Source organism: Oreochromis aureus, linkage group 20, assembly GCF_013358895.1.
Source record: "Oreochromis aureus strain Israel breed Guangdong linkage group 20, ZZ_aureus, whole genome shotgun sequence".
Taxonomy (NCBI): Eukaryota; Metazoa; Chordata; class Actinopteri; order Cichliformes; family Cichlidae; genus Oreochromis; species Oreochromis aureus.
Genome location: NC_052961.1, coordinates 27,350,802 through 27,376,462, shown reverse-complemented (window position 1 = coordinate 27,376,462; position 25,661 = coordinate 27,350,802). Strand labels below are relative to the sequence as shown.

Here is a 25,661-nt window from a genome sequence, read left to right as displayed (position 1 = left end):
AGTGACTGCAGTAGAAAAAGGGAGCTCAGCCGATATTAAGGATGGATCAGCTGGAGAAAAACAGAAAGATAAGAGAGAGAATACATGATGGTGAAAAAAGGAGCCTAACAGGAAAAAGAAGGAGTTCATGGATGAGGAATACAACAAATGCAGTCCTGTTAAATGCACTGTAGTGTGTACGACAGTCTAACATTTTCCACATCAAAAGCCCTTACAGTCCAACTCCAAGAGAAGGGGTGGCCAGGAGGGTGGAGTGAATCCACAGCCCCTGGCCATGTTGACCTTTATGGTGCGGTTGACAATAAATATAAGCACCCACCTAATGGAGAGAGCTTGAAAAATAATTGAGTTACAAAACTTTGGAAAAGTGGACTCATAGAACAAAAACAACCCCACTTCAGGAAAAATGTATTAACCAGATTCAGAAAGAGACTAATGACTAGTTCAACTTCATTAACTTGTATTTGATGTATATATTATCCTCTTAAACAGCATTGTTTCTGTTTTGTCTGCATGGTGAGGATTACTGCATCAGATTTGAATGTGCCTTGCCTGACCATATTCACAGTTGCTGCTTTGCTTAATGAGACATAATGAGTGTTTTTCAGGAATTTTTAGAAATTCAATACTCGAAAGTAGGTATGACAGGAAAGTAGAGGAGGAGCAAGACATGAGGAGTGCCAGTGTCCTCATCCCTCCCATCCCTGTATTCTCTAATATGACTTTTCTGTCAACTTACTGTACTGATGTCTTATCTAATCTCTATTCAGTTCCTTTAGAGGCTAAATCTCGTGAAACTGTGGCCTTTGATCTCTTACACCAGAAAGTGTTTGATCCCTGAGAAACAGTCTGATCTGCATGTGCTTTAGAAAAGAATTATATAACAGTCTGGGGTGGAGGCGTGGATGTAAAGTGTACATACTGTAGGCCTATTTCACGAAAACCTAGCAACACACGCAACCAGGTTTTGGAGGGGATATTCCAGATCCACTCAATAAGGCTTTTTAACAGCTGAGGTTGCAACACAACAAACACGGTCTGTGATTACGTTTACACTGCAAAGGAGGACATTACAAAATTCAAGCAGTTGTTCTTTTATGCATTAGTACATGCATTTTGTCATGTCTTTTATTTTAAAGTTCCCAGTTAGAGAGGCAATACTCACCATAACTTCAATATGCTGAGCGAATTAATGGAAGGCCCCAAATTTTGGTGTTGGTCCGATACCAAGTAAATACAGAGCCTATTGCCTATACCAATACGTTTAAGCTATAAAGGCAGCTTGTGTAGGGGAGCGCTTGGGTCGTGATTTGTGAGCTCGTTTTTGAAACTGGGTTTTTTTTGGAGACCTGGAATGTAAAAGTATCTTTCTCTGTTGGTTCAGCTTATTTGCTACAGGCTAAAATAGACGTGACAGTCAACACAAAAAGTTTCAGACATTTTTCATAGTGCATGTTTGAGGTTCATTTCCAAGAAAAAAATTAATTAAATTAAAATAAATAAATAAATAAATAATTTATTTAAGACAGTTGAGTGGGCTTCATACTGAACTTAGAGAAAGAAAAAACAAAACAAAGTATGGGTCCTGTCGCGCTAGTATCGACTCGGTACCAATACTAGCGATACTATTGTCCACTTCCACCCTGCCCACCAAAGAAAGGACCTCTGCGCACGCTTTGGGTAGCTCCCCTGCCAGTTTGATCTTATTCCAACAGAAAGAATCACAACTTTATGTGAGCCACTAATTACCTAATGGAGATGAGTCAAATGTGTCAAACATTACATAATATATTGAAGTCCTATGCTAATGATGCCATTCCTGCCACCACCCACCCACCCCCGCCTTCTGTGTCCAGATTCAATCTGACGTTTAGAGGCCAAGCAACGGAGGGATCGACAGATTAGCGAGTCTCCCTCCCTCTCTCCAACCCTCCCTCTCTTTCTCTCCCTCTGCCTCTCTCCATCCCTTTCTCTCTCACTCGCTTTCTGCGCTGTTGGTGGATGTCAGGCGGTGGATCGGCTCCTTGTTTCGGTCGGACCCGGAGTTTTGTCTTCATCTTTTTCATAGGCGCGCTCTTCTCTTGTGCGCTCCTGGACGCGGAGGAATCGGGGAGCTCACGACCATGGGGTCACCATCACCTTCACCTTCAGCACCACACTTTACTTTCTTCTCCGCGGCGCTGGATCAGGAGGAGAGCGCACTAAAATAATAATAATTTAAAAAACAAACAAAAAAAGCTAACAAAAAATCCTCTTGTGGGCTTTGTCGTCGAATTACATTGCGGGGGAACTTTTCTCTTAACATTACGCATATATTAATCTAACAGCGTGTGGAATGGAGATCCCAACTTTCCTGCTTTCCAGTCTCGCTCTGCTCTTCGTCGGAGGAGATATTTTCACCAGGTGAGATCAGTCGTGCTTTTGTTTTTTTTTTTAAACTTCTTGCAGGTGTCTAATGTGCTTCCCACTGCGGAGCGCTATGAATATTCCGGACGAAGTTAGCCATAAATTTAAAGTCAAATCATAAACGGTGTTAATAATAATAAGAAAGCAACAAACTACAACGCTAAAACAAAGTAAGGCACTGTAATATTCATCTATTTAGGAGCAATAAACTGCTCTTCTTATTGATTCAAAGTCTCGCGTCAGTTGAAGTCCTGCTCGTTGTGCAACCTCCTCCCACGACTCAGCGTTAGCAAAACTCACGTTCACGTTCACTCGTGGATAAACGGACTTCTACAGGCTTACATAAAACTACTTCTAGACACCCACAATCTAAAGTCTGCTTTCTTCCCCGCTCGCATGAACCTGATGACACCATTTGCATAATGCATATGCATAGTAAGAGGTGATTGTTTTCTATCCCCCCCTCCCCTGGAGATGAATACCAGCTGAGTGGAAGCGTTTGCGTGCGCGCGCGCGTGTGTCAGATAATGTCACGAACCTCCAGGGGGTGACATTATCTGCCACGTAAGGGGTCAAATACATCAGATGATCCCATGATGCAGGCCTCATACTGTAGTAAACACAGTAAATTTAAATAGAATACCAATAAGGTGCTCAATTTGGGAGGTTAAATTAAAATAAAAAAAGGTGTAGGTGCTGCTGGGAGCTTCAGTCGTGAATGCGTCTCTGAAGTAGGATTATTCCAGGTTGTGTATTATAAAGTTAAAAAATAAATAAATCTTAAGAGTGATCCAGTCCTATTCAGCAGCGGTTCAGATTTCAGCCATTTGAAAAGATTTATCAGGGCCATCGTGCTGACTCTGAGGATAAATTACAGGTCAGGTCTGTCTAAACTAGTTTTCAGTGCTTTGTTTTCGACAGAGGCCTACATTCATAGGCATTCAGTTTGCAGGATAATCAGCATCTACTACAGAGCTTCAGTTTCAGTACGTGCTTTCACACTGAAAAGGGCAAAGGGTGAAGCTCCCTAAGCTTTGAGGGAAATTGGGGAAAATCACCTCTATTGTCCCTCTTGGCTGTTCACCAGTAGAGGGAGTAATAGCTATTGTAATTGGATTTTCCTGCCTCCAGTCACTGCTGTTATTATTATTTTGTTCTCAGTACAATGCAGAGTGTAGGCTTTTTCTTGCACCTCATTATGTGTCATCTCTCTCTCTCTCACACACACACACTGATGCACACACACACACACATTTTGCAGAGGAAACCTGCACGACGCTTTCTTTCCTCACTCCTGCTCTGCACAGAATCACCCTGATTCTCTTTTTTTGGCTCCTCGTTTATCTATTTCACAAAAGTTGCTTAGCTAAGTTGCGCCTCGCCACCTTTGGTGTTGCATGAATTTCACAGGTTTTTCTTTACAGCTGAAGTGTCACTTACCCTTCACTTTACAGAGTACAATCTGCATCTAAATGGACTGTATAATGTCTGGAACAGAGGAGTGGGCTAGAAAACATACTATTGCGTAGTAGAAAAAAGCATCATCCCTTGGTCATCGCTGGCCCGAGATAAAAATTGTCTTGACGTGATAACTGTTAAATAGAGTGCCAGATATGTGTTAATCCATCCCTGAAAGTACTGCCCAGCAAATGCTTTTAAAAATCTATCAGTCTTAATCTTTCCAGGGATGATCTTTGTCATTTTAGAAAAGTAAAACTATAATGTACAACTTGTTTTTAAAGATTTAGGCCTTCTGGTATTTCACAAAAAGTGCCTGGTAGTATTTAAACCATTGCAAATAAGTTGTTGGCCTGTACTCTCTCACACATATCTCAAACATATCTCCCAATAATAATATCACGTCACGTTAAGCCTGAAAGAACATTGCTGTCACAATGTAGAAGCTGCACTTTACTAACGTGACATGTCTTTTTTTACATGTCTTTTATTTCTGCAGGTGAAAGTGTCACTGATATTAAAAGTGTTGTTTTCAAGAGAGATTTGGCAAAGAGGGCAGCAGAAATAGGAAGAAATACAACACTTCAGTTCTATAAACGTACTTTAAGGCACCAAAAAGCGCTAGAATAACACACAGTCACAAAGATACTTGCAAAACAGCTCATTTTTTTCTTTCCTTCTTTATTTTATATTTAACTCATTTTGCCAATCATGTTGTCTACAGATATTTACCAATAAAGTAAAGATATTAGACATAAAAACCACACCGAAACATCAGCAGTCACTTTTTGGCACGACACCTGGAATACAGAGTGAGTTAAGAAAGCGACTAACGCTAATCCCCACCTCATTCACCTCTGCCTCAGTGCACGAATATTGACTGTATAATTTTCTGGAAGTGTTGCATGACAGTTTAAATTTTCATGGCTACAAATTGCAGATTTTTTTTGTATCAGGCTTGTTAGCAAAATGCAGTGAACCTGTCATAATGGGCGATGCATTGCTTTCTTCCAGTTTGGGAAACTTTAAGGGAACTGTACAGAACTGACATTTACACAAGATGGCAGGGAGTTAATTTACCGCACTACACTGGTTGAGTCGATTCAAACACAGGCTAAGCCTTTTCATTAGATTTTGTCACTATGAAAAAGGATTAATGTGTTTTAGTCTTTTTTGTGCCAGCAAAGGTGTGACTAATATAATAATGGTGGCTCTGTTATATGCATGTCTAGTCATAATTCTAGCCGTGTTCTTGCTGCTGTCACAGTCCACAGTGGATTTCTACCACAAGGGCCAACGATCATGTTTTTAAAAAGAAACGAAAACCTGAGAGGTCAGCTAGGTCATTTTTTCAGAACTGACACTGACAAAAAAAAATCCATATACATGATGAACCTGACTTCCAGTGGTTTACCGGTTGTAAGAATTTATTGTGACGCAGCAGCTATATAAAGTGTCGAGTCTGCAGTGTTATTATAATTAGACTTCATTCAGCTCTGATTGCAGGAGATAAGTCAACAGCGAGGCTGCTATCTGGTCACAAAGACAGGAACATAAATCAAAACTCTAACCCGCACAGACTCCCGTGACACGCAGGTGCTGCAAAAGATAGCTGAACATACTGACACAGGTGCCTGCACAGCCAGATTACACATAATACTTTCATGCATGTCGGTGTGTGGTTATCACCAGCTGACTGGAGGTTGAAGGGAGATTCACCGATTGTGCGCTACAACAGCGATATCTCAAAGACCAAGAAATGTGACAATAAGAGTGTGGGGGAGAAAAAATACTGATTAAGTCCAGCAAAGCTAATCTTTGGAAGAAATGAGGACCAAAAGAGATTTAAGCAGTCCTATTATGCACTACATTTTCTCCTCTCTTATTTATACTAGTAATTGTGGTGGATTCTCATATTAAATAATGAAGTGCTGCACACATAATCCCTGTGAACTCAAAGTTCAGGCTCGACACTTCTCAGATTTTCTACTTTTCAGAGTTTCATGTCATCATAGAGGGATATCCTTAATACGGTGTGGCTGGCTGTGAGCACAGAAGCCCCGCTGACATGCTGTTCAAACCTACTGTTCACGAGGGGCAACCAATTGTATAAAAGTTTGCTTAAAGAGAGTAGGAAGTGAGCTAAAATGGTTGATAAGGATTCGATGTAAGGATTAGTTTGAGTTGTAAATACAAAGCTGTTTTAGTAAACTCCAAATTATGAGCAAATGGTAAATGGATTGGTTTTCATGCAGTGCTTTTCTACTATACTTAAGCACTTAAAGTGATTCATACAACATACCTTGTTCACTCATTCATACCCATACACTTTTTTCTCTATCTGAATGCTTTGCTGTCTAACATTCACACTCTGAATGCATCAGAGAGAAACTTGGGGTTTGGTATCTTGCCTGAGGATACTTTGGCATCCAGACTGGAGCAGCCACGGATCAAACCAACTTTCTGATTAGCAGATGACCTGTTCTACCTCCTGAGCTCCAGTCTATTAAGTATATAAGGCCTCCTTTAAATAGGGCCTTTGTTGTAAACGAAATGCATTAAAACTGAACACAAATAGATCAAGAAACTCACCTGCAGGCTGACTAACCCCCTGGGGAAAAGTGTTGGATTACCGACAGAGCAAACTGAGTCTAAAGCACTCTTTAAGAGCCCAATTGTGGCTTTTATGGACTAAAATGCACAGATTGTAAGGAGTGTGGGGCACTCCTATTCTCTGGGTCTTGCTGCAGGTCGACCTGGCCCCACGAGGCAGCTAATCGTATTGTATTTTAACTACTAGTCCAGCAGTTTAGCTTAGAGCACACCTGGGACGAGAATTTTAGTGTCATGATTTACCTTTTCAGGAGGACATGCACAGGAGGTCACTCCCCACCTTTGTTTTCATGCGGACGTGTAGTTTAGGAGCAGGTGGCTGCCCCTGCTTCATGCAGGAGGATTTAATCTCCACATTTTATCATCTTTTCTGGCTTGTCACACTTGTCCTTAAACCTGCACTCAGGTGAAGCCCTTGTCCTGACTAATCCGCATGAGAGGCTGACTCAGCGGATAAATCCCCCCCACCATCCGGAGACTACATTTTCCAGTAACGCTGTGTTTTGATCATGTTCCCCCGGCTGCATGAGCTGGCTCCGAAGCCTGACTGTGTGCTGGCTGCAGGGTGATGCAGGCACACCTCAGCGCCTCAGCTAGAAGCCGCCTACTCAATTTATGTTGACATATCACACGTAAATGGGAAAAGGAAACAGTTTAGGACAGTTATGCTGATTTCATTAATTTCTAGATGATTACACATAAATTTATTTTGCAGTTTGTATAGTGAGAATATGTCACTTTGATAAGTATGTTAAACACAATGAAATTAACCTAATGATAAATACCAGCAGTATCTAATCCCCATGAGAATAGACAAGGCTGTGATACAGCAGTTCTGCACTGGGTATTTTGCACTGGTTACACTCAAACTGTAATGTGAGTGCTTTGGAAACCAGTGCATAACAGTATTTCCTGTGCATTTCCTTAAGTTCCTTCTATGATTACTATATTCAAAGCAAATGTCAAAATGATTTGCTTTATTTTATCCAGCGGATGTGATGTGTTGGCAACGTGATGTGTGACGAAAGCTAGTCCATGACAAACTATCCAAGTTTGGAGATGTTCCGGGTCTTCGGGCTCTTTAAAATAGCGCAGGATATTCACTGACCTGAACGCGAGCCCTGCAGCATTTTCCGTTCAGATAAGGACCTCTCTAACAACAGCGCTGTGCAGCATGATCATCCCACAGACTCCATCGCAGTTTTTTTTATTTTTATCAGAGGCAGAGACAGAAGCCCTGTGTTTAGAGACACCATTATGTAACTAGAGTATCAGGGTTCATACGTATGAAGTGTCCTTGAGCAAGACATCGAATCCCTCCCAGCTGTTTTGCAGCTGACCTTTGAGCTTCCTGCAGAGGGAGGAGAGCGAGACATGTCTTGGTATCAATGAGAAGAAATTGAAAGGGTGCAAGGGTCACAGATTTAGTTGTATATGAAGTGGGGTGTATCGAATGAAAGGACTCAGTCAGGTGTGTTGTGACAGGGTGATGGTCACCCACCCACTGTAAAAAGTATACAGTGATAGTAGAGCATGAAGAGGCTGAGTGTCAAAGTTCAGCGTGCAGTAGGCAAACAGTGCAAAACAGAGCTGCTTCTCAGTATTGTGAAGATCAAAGCTTTAAACTGATCAAGTCCAATCTGACCTTTTCTGGGAGAACTGTTGCACAAAACACCTCCCAGAAACAGCAACTTATCTTTTTTTGTTTCAGACATAAATTTAGTCTGCCATAAATGATCTTTTTCTTCTTTTTCTATTCCTTTCTCTGTTTTTTATTTTGGATAAACTTCAGGTCTGAACCATCGTAGAGGAAAGAGATAAAGATAAAGCAGTAATTTGTCCATGCTTTACTTAATCATTGAGGGTTAAAGGAACCAGAATCTATACACGACGTGTTGCTGAATTATGTTTTTGTCAAGTATACTAATTTTATTTTGTGTTATTCAAAGGTTGCATGAACATAGCAGGCACTTTAGCACAGGCTAAGCCATATAGCTCACCAAACAACTGTTTACATCTTGTAAGCTTCAGTTGGCTAATTCCACAAAAAGCAGTGACACTGGCGTAGCCGCACAGGTCAGCCAATCACAGCCTTGCAGAAAGAAAAATTTGTGACTTATAATTACGTAATTCTTTTCCCCGTGCTGCACGACTACACCTGATCTTAGGGTTTCCTCCACCTGCCAAACCCTAATTTAACCCCCAGTAATCACAACAATCCGGCCCCCACCAAGCCCAACTCTGTCTAATGGGGAAAAATGTTGCTTTTTACCATCGTTTTAATGATAGAACGATTTTAAAGCTTTCGAAATGCTCAGTGATAAGCAAATGCTCTCTGAAAATGTTGTCAGTTTGTTCTCCTACAAGATTCACTCATAATGCCCAAACCACGATTCATGGTTATATCACTCAGCAAAGGTTCAACTCCTAAATGTCGCTGGGTAAGCAAATTCCCATACTTTATTAACCGAAACATAAACATATGTGTCCAGTCTTTTGGCCACTCGAAGCACTGTGGAGTGATTAATTTATATGTTTGTGCATATGCACAATGCCACCCATTACTACTGCAGCTATTTAACACAGCCACACTCGCTAACACAAATTATTATTAGTATAAAAATATATATTCTTAGACATTAGAAACTTTATTGTGTAAAAACACAAATGTTGGGAGAAACTTGAATACTTTTAACAAGAAAAAAAGAGAAAGCAAATCCAAGTTTGTTTTTAAATTTGGGACTTTTTCTTTTGAATACATTCTACATTATCTATTGATATTCGTATTTAAAAAATGGATGTGCAGAAGGAAATGGAGCACTCTGGAATAGAATTAAGACTGACAAACATTATTTGATTGCAAATCTGGTCAATAAAACATCTGTTTGCTGCGTGGCGGCGCAGCACAGACCCTTAATTATGACTGCTAATGCAGTGCGCACACGCATAGAAACCCACACCTATAAATGTGAAGCAGCTGTTCAGTGATTTAACTATCGATTTATTCATGTTTTATTTAAGATTTATCCCAGTTTGATTCATTTCACCACACAACTAATAGAAACAGTTAGATCAGGGTGCTGATCGGTAGTTCAGGTATTGATTTGAGCGATTATATGATACTGATTAGGGTTCTTAGTGTGTGCTGTGCTTTACATTCACAAAAACACCATAAATTTGAGTGAAGCCGCTTCTCTTTGTTTTTCCTCTCCCCAACTGTTTAATGTTAGCTCACAAACAGACGGCAGATCCGGGCCCTGAGAGAGGCGTTTAATGAAAGTGAAATATAGAAGGATTAGGAGCGTCTGCGAATGCACACCCTCTCAACTGCTTGTCATGGATGGAGGGGTGGGAAAATGAAGAGGCGCAAATGTTTCGTAAATCCGAGAAAGCAATCAAATGTTCAGACCGGTGCGTCTTTCAACAGAATACATTTTATTTTTCTTTGGAGAAGAAGTGAAGTTGTTTTTTTCCCTCCTTAAACAAACTGATAGGTTTGTAGAGAAGGAGAACATTTGGTGTTAAGAGGCCAGCTTGCGATAAAAGCAATAATCTGTGGCAAATGTGAAAAATTGAAAGTCAGTAAAGCCAGATTAATTGAGTCGATAAAAGCTTTTAGCCCAGATTTTGGACCCTTGGATTAACATTTCTTCGCATGTGTTTTACAGTAAATCGAAGCAGCGCTGCACACGAGCAGCTCCCATCATATAAAGAGGGAGAAAAATTCAAAGAAAGACGCTGTGCAACAACCGCACCGTGACAGAAAAGAGTCTTAGTTATTACATACAACTCCTTCATACTAAATATTCACAGCTGTGTGGGAGCTGCACAGAATAAAGGCACCAGGGCCTTAAAACTTTAAATCCTAAAACAGTTAACAATTGTAAAATGAGTGTTAAATTGCAATAAATAGAGTTCTACTATAGGATTTGTCTGATATACATTTCCACCCGCTTTCTCCTCCTCTCCAGACAGAGGTCTGTTTGACCTTGGTGTGTTAACAAATGACTTGAAAGAAACGCTCTTTATTTCCAGATTTAGAAACTCCCAATTAGCGCAGAAATCCAGGAGTCACTTAGTGATTAATTAATTCACTCAGTGCTCCCATTTCTTTTACACATGACAGTGATTGCCAGACTAAAAATACATCTGCCTCTGCAAAATAGATCCACCGAGAAAATGTTAATGACATGGCAGAAATATTGCACTTTTATTTATTTATTTAATTTCATATTCAGTTAACCAGCCGTTACATTTTGGTGAATAGTTTCCGTATGGCAGCGTGGAATAATGCTGTGCTCTCTGGCACGTCGACTTTCTTCAAATGTCAGCCTGATTTCAAAGGTCAGCTCGCGGCTTTTCATTGTCGAACGATCTGAACACCTTCCACGAACCCCCCGTGCGGTCCATTTCCCTGTCGATATCACCACCGCCGGCCTTTGAATGTCTTTGAATGTCAGAAAAATCTCATTTGTTTGTAGCAAAAACAGTCAGCACCTCAATTTTGCGCGATAGCTTTGCTTCTAACGTTTGATTCGTCTCCATGTGTCTTTTTCATGGTGATGTCTAACAAGCCGTCCCTCTTTTCAACATGGACTTCTCATTTTTAAACTCCCCTCTAAATATATGTGTATGGATCTGTGTATGAGTGTTTCAGAATACAAAACTGCCACCTGGTGGCATCTCAGCTGTGCTACGTTTGTGAAATCCTGCTGCTGCTGCTCTCAGTGTTACCTTTCTGCCCTCAGGCAGCACTCAATGATTTCCGGATCCTTAAAACAGACAATAGCTTTAAATGTTGCTGTTATTCCACTCCTGGCACATGCACAGAGGTGGCAGTGCATGGGGGCAGTTTGAACTGAGAAAAATACAAAACAATGCATGCACAAAGGTATGTTGTTCAGAATAAAAGTCCACGGTGTAATGAGAGCCTATTTTCAGTGAAATACAGCGATTTGGAGGTTTGTGGAGTGAGGCGCAGCATGTTGTTTATTATGCGCTGTGTGGAATCTGAGGCTACGCTGTTAGATTTGGATCTGCTGTCAGACTCCTTGTGGACAAAGGCACGCTGTGGAAACACGACTGAGGAAAAATATGTCAGCCAGGCTTTAATCAGCGTGGCTTTTGAATGCTGAAACAAGCACAGACTTTTTTTTAAAAAACTTTTTGAAAGGACGCCCCTGAGAGATGTAATTTTGCGCTGACATTCAGCATCTTTGACATTCAGGATTTAATCATTTTCATGCAAAGAGGAAACAAAAAAAACAAACAAAGGACGAGTTGCTTTGGGTGAAAATAAACGACCAAATAATTGCACGCACACGTTTTTTCTTAATGTTTGAATCTTAAGAAAATGTGATTTCCTAAATCAGCGATGAATAATTCAAAGATGCGAGAGAGTTTTGGAAAACATGTTATTAATAAATGTCATGTTTTTGTGCTCCATCTTTTTCAAAAGCACATGCTGACAAGTTATAGGACTAAAAATGATAATTAAAGTGAAGGTTACTTCATTTTCATAAACAAATACTGTATTTAAAGCAGCATCGGTCTTTTATAAAAGCCCTAAATTAAAAGTAAAAGGTGTAGCCGGTATGGACGACATCATTTTCAGCTCCCTTAGCCTTTTCCTTCTCTCTTTTTCCTCCTTGTTTTCCTTTCTAGAATGCAAATGTATTGTTTGCTTTAGCCTGTGTAATCCACCCACCCACCAAAATGGCATACAGCGGTAGATTAGGAGCTGGTGGGCATGGTGTAGCATTTAACAGCTAAAAAGAAAACTATTTGTCTTTTTAGCTGGTGGTAGCTGCTGGAGCTTGACTATTACCCTGTTACCCTATGTCATTTAAATGTGTAAACATCTGCAAACGATTAACAATTTGAGCTCACGTTGCTCTTTTTTGGGGACCTTTTGTTACATCAAATATTTTTCCTCCACTTTTATACAGTTGAACAGTAAAGCCTGACTGATGTATCAGCATTATCAGCCAAAATTTGGTATTTGCCAATTTATAACGGCTGATAAGATAAGATAAGATAAGATAAGATAACCTTTATTAGTCCCACACGTGAGAAATTTGTTTTGTCACAGCAGGAAGTGGACAGTGCAAAGTTATATAGCAAAAATTAGAGAACACTGGAATACAATAAGAATAAGATACTGTACACAACTGTACAGAATACAATAGAATAAAATAAAATAAAACAATATATACAATAGGATAAAAATAGAATACAAATGCTATATACAACTGAGTAAAAATACAGAAAAAGAGTATTGCACTTAGTCTTATTGCACATGTGTGGATGTGTGTGTTTGATCAGCTGCAAAAGTCTTAAATTAAATAAGATAAGATGAGATAAATTAAAATGAAAAAGTAAACAAGAGTTCGCAGAGACACCCTTCAACCATTTTAGGAGCGTTGCACAGTTTGTCCACCAAAGGACACTCTGGAGCTTCCCTTTTGGGAACACGGTGTTTGAAACACCAGAAAAACAACAACCAGCTGATGGGAGCAGAATCTGGCAGAAGGTAAATGAATAAACATTTGTGTCTGAAAGAGTAAAAAATATTGGGCTATATATTGGAATATTGGCTTATAAATCACCCCATAAAGGTACTGGTACTACAAATTGTATACTGGCCGGCCTCGATTATAGGACAGTCAGCGGCTAACATGAATTCCTTCCATTAATCTGACAGATTCTGAACATTTCAGCTTCATGTCTGGACGCACAACCTGGTCACTTCTGCTGTGATGGACCTAGTGACATTTACAAGCACAAAACTGAACTGCTGATTATGACTGGACATATATCTCGTGCTCTCTATGAGTCGCTCAGCATAATTGTTTATGAGAGTGACATCAAGGAGCCTTTGTATGAATGGCAGGGGAAAGTCTCTCACATATTACAGGCACACACAGAGATGCACAAAGAAACACAAAGATCATAGTGGCAATAGATCAAAGATACAATTAGAAATTTACAATACTGTGCAGAAGTCTTAAATCATGCCTCACTTCTTTATAATTTGCTGCCAAAGAGCCAGACTTTCTAGTCATTTTTTAAACTGGTCTTGAGCAATAATTCTTCGGGCTTCTTCTTCAGACTGAAGGTCTTTTAATCTTTTTTTTTTTTGCACTGTCTGCTTTCTGACTCATTTTCAGTCCAGTTCTTGACCTGACCATTTTCAGAGGAACTTTCTTATTGTTTGTTAAGCCACTTAAAACTCACCTATGAATCATTCGAGCATAAAATTTAGCAAAGAGGCAATTTTCTTGCTAGTAGCGTGTCAGGATTATGCAAAACATATAATTTGTTCCCAGTTTTTTTGATAAACTAACACAGTTCAAAAGGCATAAAGTTGTATTTTTGCACTAAAAAGCTGATTCCCAAAGAGCTATTACCTGAAAACCTGGCATATTTCAGCATAGTGTGCAGTGTGTTGTTAAAAATTTACAGGAAACTAGACAAGTGAAGGATAAAAGCAGAAGCTGCACGTCTAAAATATGTATACAATAGAATAACACTATCTGAAATCCATTTTCTTAAGAAACAGGAAAAAATCCAGCAAAAACCTAACATGGTGGAAACTGTGTTGTGGTCTAAGGTTCCATTTCAACCAGTGGTGTTAGGGATCCACCACCAGTACCATCTGGAAAGGATCTGATTGACAAAGACTTCCACGGTAGTGGCAGCCAACACATAAAGAAGAGCTCAGACCACCCTTCAGGAAGCCTGGAGAACTATTCCTGAAGACTAGCTAAAGGAATTATAAGAAAGCCTGACCAAGGCTGTGTTGAAGAATAAAAGTGGCCATACCAAGTATTAACTTTCAACCTCATTAGAATTGCACAAATTCTGTTTTTACCTTATATACTATATTACCGTGTACATTTTAAGTGGACCTATTTTCTGTTTTTCTAACAAATGTTAAAGAGATGAACGGTTGCTCAAGACTTTTCCACAGTATAGTCAAGTGTGGGTACACTTCACCAGACACAAAGACCCCTAATGTTCTCTGTTACCAACACTGATATAAGAGTGACCTGAGTCTAAATTACTTTAATCAAATTAAATTCACTTCAATTCATTTTACAACAACAGTCGCCTCAAGGCGTTTGATATTCTAAGGTAAATACCCTAAAATAACAGAGAGCCAACTCCAACAATCAGATGACGCCTTAAGAGCAAGTACTTAGTGACAGTGGGAAGTAAAAACTCCCTCTTAACAGGAAGAACCAGGCTTAGCGAGGGTCAGCGATCTGCCATGACCAAGCGACACGCTTCGGAAGATAGTCAGAGATTAATAATAAATAATGATTATTTGCTAAGTGGTGTATAAATACATAGCGAAAGAAAAAAGGTGAGTAAGGAAGAAACATTCTGCGCCTCGCGGGAAGCCCTCAGCAGCGTAGGCCTATGGCAGCATAACTAAGGGATGGTCAGGGCCTTCTGATCCAGCTCTAACTATATGCTTTTTTAAGATGGAAAGTATTAAGCCTAATCTTAAAGGTAGAGATGGTGTCTCTCTCCCGAATCCAACCTGGGAGCTGGCTCTACAGAAGAGGGGCCTGAAACCCTTCCATTCTACTTTGAAATATCCGAGGGACCACAAGTGAGTCAGCCGTCTGAGAGTGAAGTGCTCTTTTGGGATGATATGGTACCATGAGGTCTTTAAGAAAAGATGGAGCCTGATTATTTAAGACTTAGTAAGTGAGAAGAAGGATTTTAAACTTGATTCTGGATTTAACAGGCAGCCAATGAAGAGAAGCCAATTTGAAAGAAATTTGCTCGATATTTCTAGTCCCTTTTGGTACTCTTGCTTCAACATTTTGTATCAATTGAAGGCTTTTCAGGGATTTGTTTTTAGGAAAAAACGATAATAATGAATTACAATCATCCAGGTAAATGACATATTTGTGTAATTGTGTGTATTTGTGCATTGAAAGATGTACCGTGGTCAAAATCAACTCCACGATTTCTCACAGTGTTCCTGGAGGCCAAGGTAAAGCGATTCAGACTGAGTATCTGGTTAGATACCATTTACAATAACTGAATTTTTATCTGAATTTAGAAACAGGAAATTAGAAGTAATCCAGGCTCTTATGTCTTTAAGATATTTCCACATTTTAACTAAGTGTTGTGTGTCATCTGGCTTCATGGATAGACAAAACTGGGTATCATCTGCATAGCAATGAAAATGTAAACTATGCCTTCTAATAATACTGCCTAAGGGAATCACGTGTAATCCAAATAGACTTGATCCTAGCACAGAATCCTGTGGAACTCCGTAATAAAAAAATGAACGATTTAAATAATTAATCTTATATATGTTTGAAAAAGTGGTTATTGTGTCAGTCAAAGTTTGAGATGTACTTTTACGTATGCTACTAACTCTACCTGAAGTTCTGCCAGACTTTCCCTGTGGACGTGTGACTGGACAACCACTGAAGGCTGCTGTGTTTGTTTTCTTTAGGGCCATGCTGAGTGACGTTGGGGACTATGTAGGTACAGACATTGAAATATCCTGGTTACCTAATCTGGATGATTTAATGAAGGGCTATGCCAGAAATTTTCGCCCTGGGATAGGAGGTGAGTATGAGATCTACTGCTTGTGGCGTTGGGTTACATTTCACCGCCTCACATTTACAGCCATCCTTAGCATCACCCAACCGAAGTCCTAAGTGCAGGAGCATGGATTGCACTTCATCTTCCAATTCCATTAACCTGAGAGGCGCCTTTGGTTTGGCTTTTCCTGTACGACATTAAAACAAGGCTGTGTTTGCCTTATACAAAAACATATGGTGACAGGTGAACAGCTTGTTAAGGACACGCACAAAAAATATTTATTAAAGAGAGGCTTTGCAGGAGGGATTATGAAGGGTGTTGCCCTTCAAGGACACGCCGGAGCGGAGCGGTGGCACAAACATTGTGTGCTGCTCTGGAGAATTTGCTAAGAATGGCTGCCAAATGTGAAACATCCAATGACCACAGCAATAGATTTCTCAATCTCACAGCTTAACTCAGCTGAGGAAAGGTGAAAATATGGGGCAAGAGTGCCGCTATCGCCACACACATACCACCCCGTGCATGATGCAGAGAATCATAATGCAACATCATGTGGTCACTGCATTTCTATTTATGTCACATTTTAATGTGTTGAAAATGGAGGCTAAAACGGAAGGCTGTTGTGACCACTGGGGAATCATGTCTGTTATTTCGGGGCAGTTCCTTTCATTCAAATCCCACCCCATGCTATTAATACGGAGCAATAACAGGGCCTTAAATATATGATAATTATGAAAAATGTTTCTGCAAGATAAATATAATTTGTGAGGATAGTGACGCACAAGATGTAAAGAAAAGACCTGACAGACAGATTGTTTCATAAAAAAAAGCACAATGTATTTTCTTTTTTACATAAAATTTATGGATCTTGTCATCGCCCCACTTGAACACTGAATATTAGAAAAATTGCTAAATACACAAAACCTTATTTGAAAGTTGAAAACCATATTATGAACCAAAGTGTCTGAATGTTTCCAATCTCTCTCATTGTCCACCGTGTTTTGCACATCATTTTAACAGTAAGGGAGGATTAGTTCTGCAGTGGAAGTGGAGTCTTTTTTTATATAATGCAAGAAACTAATATCCAGTAACAACTTTTCCCACTGTAAACATCAATATGTGCTGCCAAGGTTTCCAGAGTGCAAAGCCTATTTGCAAATGCACAGTTTCCGAACTGATAACGCTGTAAAACATTTTTCTGGAATTTTAATCTATTTGCATAATTGGAGTGGCAGCAAACAAAATCAATGCCACGTTTCTATGGTAATGGTACACATTGTGCTTCATTCTAATATGCAGCGAAATATTTTCTATTATATTTACTAACCAGAGTTGGTAAAATAGCTGTTTAACAAATGTAATAATCATCTGTGTACCTGCGCTGGAGAATAGCATCACATCACCCTCTAAACTCTCCCATTCAAATCAGCATACAATAAGCATACAACTGAAAAACTCTCCCCATTCACTTGCATTTGGTGTGGAAAATATAAATTACCCAAAATGGCACGGGGAGGTGTTGAATGATGGGAAATGATTCCTTAATGTTTAATATATTTTAAATAGCCTTTCTGTTCTGCATCACTGAGCCCCCCCGTAGTTTCTGCCCTCTAGCATTCGATGACTGCTGCACGCTCCATGCTAATCATATGGCAAACTGTTGAGTGAACGCTACAGCGTATGTGTGTGTGCGTGTGAATGTTGGCAGAAGCTCTCTCTGTGCAAGTCCACGAAAGCCCAGTGTTGTTTATGAATGCCCACTGTGTGATGTGCCACTTAGCATGGCTAAACTGGATAATGCTTAATCTCTATGCACCGTAGGAGTGTTTGGGACGTGGGAGGAAGGTGGGTGGGAGGAAAACAGATGGGTTATGGAGTTAGGATGGGAGGGACCAGAATGGGAATCAGAGAAGTGGCGTGGGTGGGTGTTTGAGATGTGGAGGGCAAAGGTTTGCTCTTTTTTTTCTCACCATTTCCTCTGCAGGTCCGCCCGTGAACGTGGCCATGGCTATAGAAGTAGCCAGCATTGACCACATCTCTGAAGCCAACATGGTAAAGAACAGACACTCTCTCCTTCTTTCTGCACCGAGATTCTCTATCATCACTTCACGACTGTTGCAACGATCAAAGATTTACTATTTGCATAATCCTGACATATCCCACTCGAAGGTTTAAACGCATTCAGTGTGAACATGTGTGACACATCGGGTGAGTCGTTGGATAATTTCAGACTTTCATGGATTTTGTAAAGTGAAATATCAAATCCAATGGGGCAATTCATGTTTTGCATGTGACTCTGATTTTATTTCAAACCAAAATATCATTTGCGTAACCTTGTAATCGTGAGCGGTGCCATCAAGAAGGAGTTTGATCTTAAAGCGCTTCAATTCAATATGTTTTTTTTTTGCTTAACAGCTGAAATAAAGAAATAAAGTGTGGTGGCCAAGAGAGCAGTGAAACTAAAACACAAACACAAAGTGCACAGTATTCAGGGAAAGGCTGCAAAGTAAGACAATAAAGCCAAGTGCTTTATTGCTTTTATGCTGTGAGGACACATAAAACACAACCGGACACTGAACTGCTGCAGTAATATCTGAATTATGCAAGCAGAATAGTAAAAAAGCACCACGGTAGTTACTCACGTCACCAGCCAGTGCGGCATGTGTGCTCCAGCATTGTTTGCTTCTTTTTCAGCCTCCTCTCTGGTGGTTTATGCTGTTTGATGCTAATTGCGGTATTTCACTCTTTGGTTGTGTTTTTCTGCATTTGCAGCCGGATCTGCATTTGTGTGGCTCACCAGGCGTTTGAAGATGGCTTTTTGTGTTTTCTTTTTTTCTATATTTCTGTTTGGTAGGACGTTCAGTGTCACATTTTGCTGAAATCACTTGCAATAGGAACAAAATATTTAATTCAAATCTACAATATAGTGACAAAAGAGTTATTATTCTTTTTAAATTTTGCGATTATAACAATATTTAACAGCATAACATCTTAACGGTGATATCAATTTTAGGGTTATGTCTGAAAAGAAATGTGTTTGGACCCTTTAATTAAATGTTGCATTCATCATTAATTGAAGGGCCAAAATCTCTTCTTACTAAAAATACTTATTGAGTAATTACTTTTCTTTTCTAAATAATTTCATATTTTGACACAATCTCACCAAAGATTTTTCCTATAGAAATAAGTTATTCCCAAAACCGTCCAGATTAATGAAAAAAATTAAATATATTTTTAAAAATACAAAGTAAATATAATTGAACCTAATATTCCTAACTGTCTGTCTCCCGTTTTACGTTCCGTGGCGTTCCTGACAGGAATACACCATGACTGTGTTCCTGCGGCAGAGCTGGCACGATGACCGCCTGTCCTACAATCACACTAACAAGACTCTCGGACTGGACAGTCGGTTTGTGGACAAGCTGTGGCTGCCCGACACCTTCATCGTTAACGCCAAATCTGCTTGGTTTCACGATGTGACCGTAGAGAACAAGCTGATCCGGCTGCAGCCTAACGGAGTGATTCTATATAGCAGCCGGTATAAACAAACAGATCATTGTCTTCTCTTTCTTTTGCCTACAGAAAATTATAAGATAACTCTGCAGTTTCATCTTAGTACACCAGAAATTTTCACTGTCTTTCGTCACTGTTTTGATCAGACTGCCCTGTTTTGGTTAAATATAACAGTTCTCATTAGTGCTGTGTTTGGATGCAAGCTGTTTTGAGCAAAAAAAGAAAAAAAAAGAAGAAAAATGCACGCAATGCATGCATAGTAACTAAATGGACTTTTCGTTAAAGAGACAGATTTTTATACCAGGAGTTAAATAATGAAGGATTATGGCATGTGTATTGATGAACATGCAAAAAGAAGATAAAAGAAAATTTGTTTTATTGGAAAAATGACAAGTTGAAGAAACTGTAATAGCATCTATGTCAGGGTTTGATTAAGCGAGCCGTTTTGTTCCTAGAATCACCTCGACAGTGGCGTGTGACATGGACCTTACCAAGTATCCCATGGACGAACAGGAATGCATGCTGGATTTGGAAAGCTGTGAGTTGGGATTGATCTTAAATGTTCATTTCTTCCTTCCTACATTCATCTTTTTGGGTTAAAAATATTATTTCAGTTTATTGCTGAGACATTTTATTGTGCGAGCACGGTGACATTTGTGAAAGGTTACAGTGTCTGTGACAGGAAGAAAATGCTAAATGTTGAGTGAACCTCGCGCTGCATATCTGCGTCGGCTGGCTGGGTAAATGGCTTTTTTGTTGTTGTTGTTTTTCTAGATGGTTACTCCTCAGAGGATATTGTGTATCACTGGTCGGAGAGTCAGAGACACATTCACGGTTTGGACAAATTAGAGCTTTCCCAGTTCACCATCACGGACTACCGCTTTGACACTGAGATGATGAATTTCAAATCAGGTGAGCATCACTCTTTTCTTTTGTTTTGTGCCTGTATTATGTTTTACACGTATGTGCTGATTTTGGACTTTGCTCCCTCTTGTGTTGGAGAACTCTACACATACTTCTTGAAGCATGACTTCTTTTCCAACCAGAGGCGCTTCTGTGGTTGCATTCTATTCGTAGACGAAATGCATCAAGACAGACTTGCTGCTGAGCCAGGCAGGAGATTTAGGAGATGAGAGCAGTAGCTGCTGGGAAGATGCAGCTGCAACACCATTTTATGCGTTACATCTTGAAGTCGTGCCACTAGGGGCAAAAGCGAGGCAAAAGATGTTGCCTAGCATCAGAGCCTGTGAAGAACAATGGCCTCTTTATGATAAATAATTAGCATCTTTGGTTGAGCATTTGAAACAGAGTGACTTGTTGTCTGCTTCACAGCGGGACGCTTTCCGAGGCTCAGTCTTCGCTTCCAGCTGAGACGTAATCGAGGCGTCTACATCATCCAGTCGTACATGCCTTCGATATTACTGGTTGCAATGTCCTGGGTGTCCTTCTGGATCAGCCAATCAGCAGTTCCAGCTCGTGTATCCTTAGGTTAGTATTAATTGGATGAACTTTTTGAAAGGGGTTATTTCAGTAATGGTTCGTCCTCTGAAAGGTTAAACCACATAAATGACAGTTTGCTTTTCTTAGAGTCTTACTGCGTGTGGGGTTACATTCAAATGATCACATTGTGGTTACAACTCATAGCAGCCTATTAATGACCATCACAGGATACAACATAGCTCAACACATGCTGATGTTAAAGCAAAATAATAAATCTTTAATTCAGTCCCTGCACATATTTCTTCAGGTCTCACACAGATGTCCTCACAGGCCCGAATATGTTATCTCTACCCCCAGATATAAGAAACATTGGTTCTCTCCCCCAGTTTAAATCTCAACTCAAAACCCATCTGTTCAAATCTGCATATTCACTGTGAACCCACTGTTTGTTAATTTTATCTTGTGCTTTTGTTTTATTGTTCTTCATTGTGTCATTATTCTATTATGTGTTTTATCCTATTGTACAGTGTCCCTGGGTGTCTTGAAAGGCGCTTTATAAATAACATTTATTATTATTATTGTTACCTTGTTAATTAAAAAGGATTTTTGACATATTTTACAGTCAGTGTTAGGCAGCTTATTAACTTGCAGGTGCAATGAAGTTGTTTGAAGCAATTTAAGTTTAAATGGAAGATTTGGACCAGATGATGGGACACGAGTAACATTCACTCTGAGAGAAACATGAATATGTGCACCAAATATTTTTGTAAATCCTGTTCCTCATTTTGCTTAAAGCTACTAACAGAAAGGTGATAGTGTTCCTACAGGAAACCTTAGATTAACCACCTAACTGACAGTTTATACTGTTGAGATATTGTTGTCTAGACTACAGTAGGGGACAGGCCAGCCTGCAGTGTGCGAACACTAATCAAGACCCCACATCCACACAAGTCTAATTTTTGCTTTGTTTTTGCTCTTTTTCACAGGGATTACAACCGTTCTAACCATGACCACGCTGATGGTAAGCGCCCGCTCGTCCTTGCCCCGAGCGTCCGCCATCAAGGCGTTAGATGTCTACTTCTGGATCTGTTACGTGTTTGTGTTTGCGGCCCTCATCGAGTACGCCTTTGCTCACTACAACGCTGACTACCGACTCAAAGAGAAAGCCAAGGTCAAGGCCAGCAAGCTCAGCTCCGAGGTGAGGATTACTCATTCGATCATTTCCGTCATGTACTCCTGTCAGCAGACCTTTCAGTATGGAGCTTCGGGGCGGTAGGGTGGGGGTGTTCCTACTAAATTGTGCGCACCTCTTAAACATAGACCTAGGCCGGACATCAGGCCTTGGTGCTGACAAGCATCCATCCCACTGACCTTCGGCAGGACATGAATCTCTATGGAACATAATGGGAAAATAGATGATCGCCCCACAGGAAGTAATAGTGATTCTCATCATACTGTCAGCTTCTTAAGTTGCTGGTGTTCATCATAACTGAGGTAAACCTTCAGAATAGCAGTGGCCGCACCTGCTATAAAACTATGAGTACAGAAATATTAAAGGTACCAGATTACCTGTCAGAGCAGTGAAGCGATTAAAATTAAATGTTGCAGTGGTGTGATTGTGAAAAAAGGAGCTAAAAAAAAGAGTTGATGTAAAACTGCAATGACAAATCTGAATACAGTAATCTCTGCAATTACTTGGTAAGTGCTAAAGCACGACTGATATAGGCATTTTATATTGATACTGATGCAGATATCAAGTCATTTAAAATTTAATATTACAATAAAATGGCCGATGTAATTTTCTTTCAAACATACAAAACATAAACAGATTTCTCAAACGTTTGTTTTATTTAGTTATGTATTTACTTGTTTACCCTCTGCTCAATTCTGTTTGTTTCCAAACATGGAAATTGCTCAGCGCCCTCTGGTGGACAAACTATGCAACACTCAAAAAAATGGTTGAAGTGCCTCTTCTTTACTTACATTTTCATTAATTGTCTATTACAAATGCTGAAACAATAGTTTTGCAAATGAGCTGACAATATTGGCTCTCTGATTGGTTATGCTCTAGTGAGTACGGTGTAATCAAAACTGCCAAAAAAATTGATAATTAATAATACCACACAATTAACCCTTGCCTTAACCACTAACAGGGTAAGGGTTAGTTGTGTATTTATTTAAAAAAATGAAGTGTTATAAAATATACCAGGGTGGACCAAATACTTAAAAGCTTTTGCTTATAAGGTAGTTATAAGTTATAGTAGTAGACCTCATGAATGCAAAGGGGTTGAATTGTCACTTTTGCCAAATTTGCCAGAATAGCGCTCTGTCAGGTAAATGCTTAGATGCTTCTCTCTCTCCTCCTCTCCACAGTCTATCGTAAAGAACGGCAAACAGGCAATGGTTCTGTTTTCCCTGTCAGTCACCGGCATGAATCAGGGCGTGGTCATTTCCAGCCGCCACGGTCGAGCCCAGCGTTCCAGCAGCGAAATTCCCGGGGAGGGTGGAACGGAGGAGACGGAGCCGAGGCGGAGAAGGTCCAGGCAACCGGAGGAGCGCGAGGAAGAGAAGAAGAAGTGCTGTTCCAAGTGTGTCTGCAAGCCCATTGATGCAGACACCATCGACATCTATGCCAGGGCCGTGTTTCCTTTCACTTTCGCCGTGGTGAACGTGATCTACTGGGTGGCGTACACCATGTGAAGAGGAGGCAGCGGGTCTGATCGAATGGCTGCCATCCAGAGCTGTATATAAGAAACTGCTGGAGCTGTGCCACTTTAATGCTGGCAGACTGGTGCAGCAGAAATATACTGCAGCCTTCAGTAAAGGCGAGAACTCATCAGACGAAAGACAAAATAAAGTATAATGGCCTGTGAATATGGAAATATGGTAATTACTGGAAGTACGTAGAAGTTTAAGAAGTTTTAAGAGGATTAAAATATATTTAAACACAAACAATGTCCTGCAAAGGTGAAGGACTATGTTGCCTGTGGAAGATTCACATACAGCACACATTTAATACAGTTTAACTAACAACAAGCACTTCCACATCGACCTGTTATATAAGCCGACTTAACACGAGACACCAGACCTCACGTCCACCAAAACAGCCGTACTGACCACAAGCTCTCCTCTAAACAAATACAAATAAGCATACTTAGCCAGTCTAACTCAGAGCCACAATCAGTGAACCGCTTGTTATCTCACAAAGCGAAAACACCACCCAGACAAGAGGATAACGAGATGAGGTGTACTGCTATTCTGCATGGCTGAGAACTCATTTCCCCCTCTCCCCTCCCGCCACTGCTATCCCCTCTCCTTCTCTCTCCCCTTTGGTCCTCCACCCATTTTTTTTTCTGTTTATTTTCACGTTTAGGACACCGACTGGAGGGTCTTATCTCCCTCTGCCAGTTCTGCCTGTTTCCTTGCCATTAAAGGACTTCCTCCACTACCTGTGTGTGTGTGTGTGTGTGTTTGTGTTTCTCTCTCCTGGCGCCAAATGATCTCTTGAAAGCTAAATCCATGTTGGTTAGGTATGTTCAAAAGAAGACGAAGCTGCTTGAAATCCCCTCTGGCAGGTCCGAACATGCATGATGTTCAAAATCAAAAATATTTTAAGGGGTTATGAATATTTAACTTGTCAATTATACTGTGCTCTATTAATAATTTCCTACTCGTGCCTGTCCTTTGTCTGAACTGGGAAATTGATTTCAGGAGACTCGTGGATTAGAAGGCACCACAGCTCTTTAGTTTTCTTATTCAGTCACTACATTAAATACAGTGTATTACGCGACCTCCAGTTCGAGCATTTCCACTTCTTGAATCAGAATGAAACAGCTTCTTTGATTAAATGATCAGTTTGCTTTGCTTCTTTGATGAAAGGTTCAAGGTGGACACATCAGCCAGTAACTCTGAATGTTGTAATCAGTTGTAACAAAGTGTGGTGTCCACAGATTGTACAAACCATATGGATTTACAATACTGTGCAAAAGTCTCAAGCCACACTTCATTTTTTTATATTTTCCTTCCCAGGAACCAGACTTTCCAGTAATTTTTTAAAGTGGTTTCAAGAAACAGATCTCCAGAGTTTTCTGAAGGTCTTTCAAAGTTTTTCTTTGGATATTGGCTGCTCTTTCAATCACCTGTACCTGACCATGTCAGAGGAAAGTTTTTTGGTTTCTTAAGCCACTTAACCTAGGAATCATTCAAGCACAAAAATGGCATCTGACTCAAGGGATGAACCAATGTTGTGTATACAGATAAGAGACAACCGAGCAAAATAGCAGTTTTAAATTGTATCTTTTGGGACTTTATTACTAGCAACCAATACCAAAAAATACCAACAATAACACAGTTTGACAGACACAAAACCAACAAAGTGATTCCCAGAGAGCTAATAGCTGAGATCGTGGCATACCTCAGCACAATGTGCAGTTTGGTCTTAGAAGGAATTCAGCATGTGGGGCTGTATTTCACCCGGTGGTGTTGGTAATCAAAACTGATGGAAATATGACCACAGAAAAGTACAGTCAGACTGTGATCTGCCATGCCATTTAGAAAGCTTCTGATTGACAACGGCTTCATTTTTCAGCATGACAATGATCCCAAACACACTGCCAGTCAGTCATGGATCGGCCTCCCCACAGCCTGGACATCAACAT

General features: G+C 40.1%; 1 protein-coding gene across 6 annotated transcripts; it reads left to right on the top strand.

Moving 5' to 3' along the window:
- Positions 1-1,895: 1,895 nt before the first annotated feature.
- gabrd (gamma-aminobutyric acid type A receptor subunit delta) lies at positions 1,896-24,451 on the top strand. 6 transcript variants are annotated; one of them, XM_039604528.1, is made up of 9 exons: positions 1,896-2,403; positions 15,959-15,990; positions 18,035-18,102; positions 19,368-19,588; positions 20,019-20,101; positions 20,338-20,475; positions 20,896-21,051; positions 21,990-22,201; positions 23,377-24,451. In XM_039604528.1, the coding sequence occupies exons 1-9, from the start codon at positions 2,336-2,338 to the stop codon at positions 23,701-23,703; spliced, it is 1,305 nt and encodes a 434-aa protein (XP_039460462.1). In that variant the 5' UTR covers positions 1,896-2,335; the 3' UTR covers positions 23,704-24,451. The 6 variants fall into 6 exon arrangements, with proteins under 6 accessions (XP_039460462.1, XP_031600948.1, XP_039460463.1 ...); XM_031745088.2 differs by having other exon boundaries at positions 15,959-16,074; XM_039604530.1 differs by having other exon boundaries at positions 2,354-2,403; positions 15,959-15,986.
- The last annotated feature ends 1,210 nt before the right edge of the window (positions 24,452-25,661 follow it).